General features: G+C 31.6%; 1 protein-coding gene across 6 annotated transcripts in view; it reads left to right on the top strand.

Annotated features, from left to right (window-relative positions):
- Positions 1-1,073, top strand: part of LOC115237679 — a 24,349-nt gene extending 23,276 nt beyond the window's left edge. For 5 of the 6 annotated variants that reach the window (XM_029810891.1, XM_029810890.1, XM_029810893.1 and 2 more), the window contains exon 5: positions 47-1,073. In XM_029810891.1, the coding sequence (XP_029666751.1) occupies positions 47-261 (215 nt within the window). In that variant the 3' untranslated portion in view covers positions 262-1,073. The remainder of the gene's footprint in view (positions 1-46) is intronic. The other variant, XM_029810895.1, reaches the window with a different exon arrangement.
- Positions 1,074-5,609: the final 4,536 nt, after the last annotated feature.

Raw genomic sequence — 5,609 nt, 5'->3', positions numbered from 1 at the left:
TATATATATATAACGTGTGTATATGTGCGTATGTGTGTTTATACAGATATTCTGACTTTGGCTGGAAGTGTCCACGAATTGACGAGGGCATCGCGGTACGCGCGGACCGGTATGTATAACGCGCTTCAGGCTACACTACTCTATGACTTGGATATAGAGAAGAAAGTCATCGAGACCCCCAAGGATCCGGTTCTTGAGACAAAAGTTCATAGTGAAAGTCAAACAAAAGACGGGACCGACGATTATACAAGCAATACCTAGCAAATCTGCGCTGATTTCACTCGGTATCGCTCATCTTGAAGTACTAAATCGAGTCCAGCAGCTTTTTATTTACGTATAGTATTACGTTTTTGAAAAGCTTTTGCTGGTGTTTACGATTATTTTACTGTTGAAACAAAATGCCGCCCATTACATTCAAGACTTTTATTCACGATACACGAACGATAACATTCACGCGCGAATGAACTAAGAGTGAAACGGAATTTTAGGAATGCATGCAACCTTTTGCAGGTATCGATAACTCCATAGTTTTCTACGTATTTTAATGCTTATGACTGTATAACCGACTTATTGGCTTCTCGAGGACACCGATTTAGATGCAAGAATTTCGCTAAACTGCCCTTTACCCTTTATCGGTTTATCTCTATCGCGTGTAAAAAAAATATCGCTTTTTATTCGATACCAAACAAATCGGAAATAAACCGAAAGCAGTATCAATCATGTTTAAATCGTTGACAACACGAATGAGATTGCTCAGATGTATATTACATCGTTTAGGAGTAGATATTATTAAAAAAGTCGTCTCTTCGTACAATTATTTATTATATGCGTATCTTAAGTTAAATAGACAGATGATTAGGCAGAAAACGCCGATGTATTTGTTCAAAATGTTCGGCAGCAACTTGTTAGATTAGCTCAATGTGGCCTTCCTTGAATGTGTGACCTATAATGTGTGTGGTAGTAGATGTTTCAAGATTTAAGAATAATTCATGAAGTGTAAGTGCGATTATAATCGTACACACTACACAAGCCATATATTATATTATATATTAAAATGTTGTTTACATGGTAGAGTAAAAAGCCAGACTTTTCCATTATATTGACATTGTTCCCTTCGATGTATTTTCATTCCTATGAATACATAGAAGGATATATACGTTCCTTTCGATACGCATATGTGCGAAATAAAACCATCTATATTACAAGTATACGCACAACGAGAGCCACATTCATACATAGACATTTAAAAAACCATCTGCACAGTATATGTATGTATGTACATACATAAATATGTATATGTATACATATATAAGCATATTCTTAATGTCGATGCTATTGCTGTTCCTTTCGCTTCACGAATCACTTATTGTTATTTATTCTGTATTGTACAATGTAAAAGAAGAAAGAATACACGCGCACAAATGTAATACTGTCGCGAACGGAACAACAAATATCACGATGAGATTGCGAGTAATACGCGAGTAATCGTGTATTAACAGATTTGTAATTAAAGAGTTTCTTTAATTTAATCTAATTTAATTGACATTTAATATATATATATATATATATATCTTTATTTACTTATATTAGAAAATAACTGAGATAAATCTCTCATCTTACTACGTGTTTTTCTTTCGCGTATTGAAAACTGTGAAGAATTTATACGAAGAATTTCTCAACACAAATTACTTTAAATCCATTTTTCAAGAATATGGGTCTAGGATCTCATTTACGAATATCTATTCAATTATATTTCTTGCGATTCTAAATTTTTTACTCCTTGATTTATATAAGATCCGTATATATGTGCGATTATTCACGTATCTTTTATTATTATTTTTTTTTTTTTTTCGGAAAGAACACAAAGCCTCGCGCATTACAAGAAAAATGTGCGTATACGTACGTTATGAACCTCCTAAAACATATAATAAAGTTTATTATAATGCGGTATCGCCGTAAGATTTGGAAATACAACATAGATATGTATCTGACAATCCCATTTAAGCCGCATGCGATATTACGTACTATTGCAAATTTATGCGCGCACACACGCACAAACAGATACGCACGCGCATATATCAATATTTAGAAATTAGAATGATCAAACGTATTCGGTGGTTCTACAAAATAGAAACAAGATAATTTAGTACGATCGACCGAGATTTGGAAGCAAATTGAAATTGAAAGATTTGTAGCAAGAGTGGAATAAGTCTTTCTCTCTCTTTCTCTCTCTCTCTCTCTCTCTCTCTCTCTCTCTCTCTCCCGAGTCTTCCAATCACCTCGTCGATTCGCACCACTCGGCATCTGCGGCCGACTCGCGCGTCCACAGTATGCAATATTTTGAAATCTCTCTCTCTCTTTCTCTCTCTCTCTCTCTCTCTCTCTCTCTCTCTCTCTCTCTCTCTCTCTCTCTCTCTCTTTCTCTTTCTGTAACTTCTAATTGATTAATTTACCGTCCATTTCAAATAAAACTTACAAATAATAGACTTTGCCTTCTTCTCGAAGCCCTTTAATCGATATTTAATGATTCAATAATCATTTCGCGATAAATTCAATTTTCGATGCTGTTTGAACATCGTGAAATTACATGTAGTTATGTGCGTATGTAATAGTTAAAAAGTAAATATAGAGATTATTTTGAGATGGATAGAGAAATCATAATCTCAACTTATGCAAAATTACATCGGTTTTAACAAATTCACTGCCAAATTTAATCTTGGTCGATTTGATAATTAGTATTTAAATTATTAGCACGTCGACACTTGTAATTTCCTCCAACACTTGAATATTGTCGCACATTCAAATATCAGTGAAAATTTTAATTCTCATTTTTTTACGACATTCAGCGTTGATTAAAAAATGTATAGATTCGGAGTTTCGTAATACTATCGATGAATTATTACTTTTTAATGTAGGAGATTAATGAAGGAAACTTTTTTTCACATCTTTGTAATGACGTTGTGAAAAACGACATACCGAGCCATAGATAAAATCTATTCTTCCTTATACTCTACTGAACCGCCAGAATAATGATATTGGTTATTCTTGTTTCAAATAATAAACTTCGATATATTGTATGTACATGTATACAGACATGTATATAGATTGCTGTCTTGGACCGACGGCATTTTCATCTTTTGCGAAAAGGATTATTTTTATTAAACAAATTTTTATAGACTAAAATGGACATTGGCTGCTCTCAATACATCTTTTTATTTACGAAATAGTTCTTTTAATCTCATTTTTAAAAAAACTCTACTTGAAGTGTTTCTATTATATTTGAAACTTTATATTTTGCACTCTTAAGACAAAGTCACTCTGATTCGAGATTTTTACTATTTAATACATATATAGAGAACCAACAAATTTTTTTTTTTTTTACAATAATTCCATATTGAAACATTACTAAATTCTGAAGAGTTTATAAATGTGGTTTTAGAATTGTTTATCAACATATCAGTAAAAGAAAATGCTGTTTGTTAAAGATAGTTTATTATAGGCGTACGCGCGTATGCGTATGTTGTGTGTGTGTGTGTGGGTGTGTATGTTTATATATGTGCTCTCGTCGCAATAAAACAATATGAGTGCGCCGCATATACATATAGTATATGTGTGTAAAGAAAATGGTTTTTTGTAACAATATAACCGAGAATGGCAGAAACTGACCAATTTTAAAATATAAAACTATTAAGCTGTCATTACTATACATATACATGTATTGTAAAACAAATGACATATGTGTATAGACCAAGCATTTGCGTATTAAATCTTTGCTGTAGCGGCATATTAATAGTCTAAGTTTGAGAGAAAGACAATTAATTTCTCTTAGTGTCTTCCTCTCGATATTATAATGACAATTTTTTGCTATACGACATTGTAAAAAATGCTTAGAGAAACAAACTGTTTTTCTCTCAATTTTAAACTATAAACTTTTGTCATCAATCGGATGGATTGCTTGGTTATATGTATGTATGTATAATGTACACACACACACACACACACACACACTTAAAACGAAGCTCTTGATGCCATTCCTCGATGAGCACTCGTGATAACAATCGTATCAATAATATGGTATCAAAATTCATATCTCTCGTCTTAGCAAAATCGCGATCTCGTCCGCTATTAAATATCGTGAAAGTATTCCTAAAGGGCTTACAATTAATATTTAATATTTAATCGATGGTTGAGAATGCGTTGAAATGGATGAAATTTAAATTACAATCGGAATTACGTAGCCGAAACTGTCAACGCGCATAGTTGATTCATAATTGGTTTTCTAGTTATTTTTCTCGAAAGTGTGTTTGTGTCTCTTACTTAGAGAGACTCATCGTCGCGCGAACATTATTTACGAAAGATGCAGTGTACATACATAATTTGTTACTTGCGACTTAAGTTTATAAGTTATCCGTACATTAACAGTTATTGATTGACGCGACCACTTTATTATATGCTAAAGTGGCAAAAGCTTTTGTAAACGATTAGTATTTATGAACACTGAGATACGTTAACTAATATTTTAAAAAGTTTAACAAGTTTGTTATATTTTTCATTTTTTTATTGGGTCAAACCTAGTTCAACTTTTACGTATGCGTTGTGTAAAACTTTATAGTTTGAGTTTTAATTATAGTTATTTAATGTTTTTTACTCGTTCAATTGTTCCTAAAGAATACATATGAAGAAATTTTATATTAAATTAGTATACACGCATTCTCTCTCTTGACTAGTCGAGTATACGTATAGAGTATCAAAGTTCTTTTTGATTTACACAATTTATGTATATCATACTTGTTTATTTTTTTTCTAATAGTTAAATAACATTGCTGCTTCAGCAATATTTAAATCGCTTAAATAACTTTTAAATAGAAAAAAACTGTAGGACCTCGTGTTATACATTATAAATGTACGATATTCCAATGTGTTTTACTATAGGTTATTTATTATATAAATTTATTATTTGTTTTTTAGTATAATTAATGTTTTTAATGTATTTTCTCAAATCTCTGCATTGACATTGCAGTGCTAGGATTTAGTAACAGATAGAGACGAGCGTAAATAAATATTTCAAGGAGCTTTTGTTTTATCGAAATGACGAGAATAATTAGTACCATTTCGAAATAGCGGTTATTGTTTGCGTATAGTATCATGTATTGATTTTGCGCGTAGTATATAATATATTTATCATAGAGAGAGAGAGAGAGAGAGAGAGAGAGAGAGAGAGAATAAAGACGGAGAAAAAAGAATATCGCGGGTAATAATATGTGAAATGAAACTAACTATGAAATGAAAGTTGAGACTTAATGCTAAATGTATATGTGTATGTTAAGCGTACGCCCCACTTTTTGTCAACCGTATTATCTCTTGTAGCGACTGCTTTGGCCAATATGGAGACAAATTTTTCTTCGTAAAAATATTGAAAGAGATAATTTTTCTCACTTTTTAATTTTCAATATGGTGTCTTTATAATCAAATTTTAAAGTAAATTTCTGCTTAAACGAACCAAAGAACACAATTTGGTCTCAAGCGCACACACATTTAATATATATGGATTTTTATTCTATTCCAGGAAACAGTTTAAAGAAAAAAAATTATCTTCATATATATATATA

Source organism: Formica exsecta, unplaced genomic scaffold (assembly GCF_003651465.1).
Source record: "Formica exsecta isolate Colony F162 unplaced genomic scaffold, ASM365146v1 scaffold303, whole genome shotgun sequence".
NCBI classification, from domain to species: domain Eukaryota; kingdom Metazoa; phylum Arthropoda; class Insecta; order Hymenoptera; family Formicidae; genus Formica; species Formica exsecta.
Note: the sequence above shows the minus strand (reverse complement) of the source record. Positions and strands in the feature narration are given on the sequence as shown.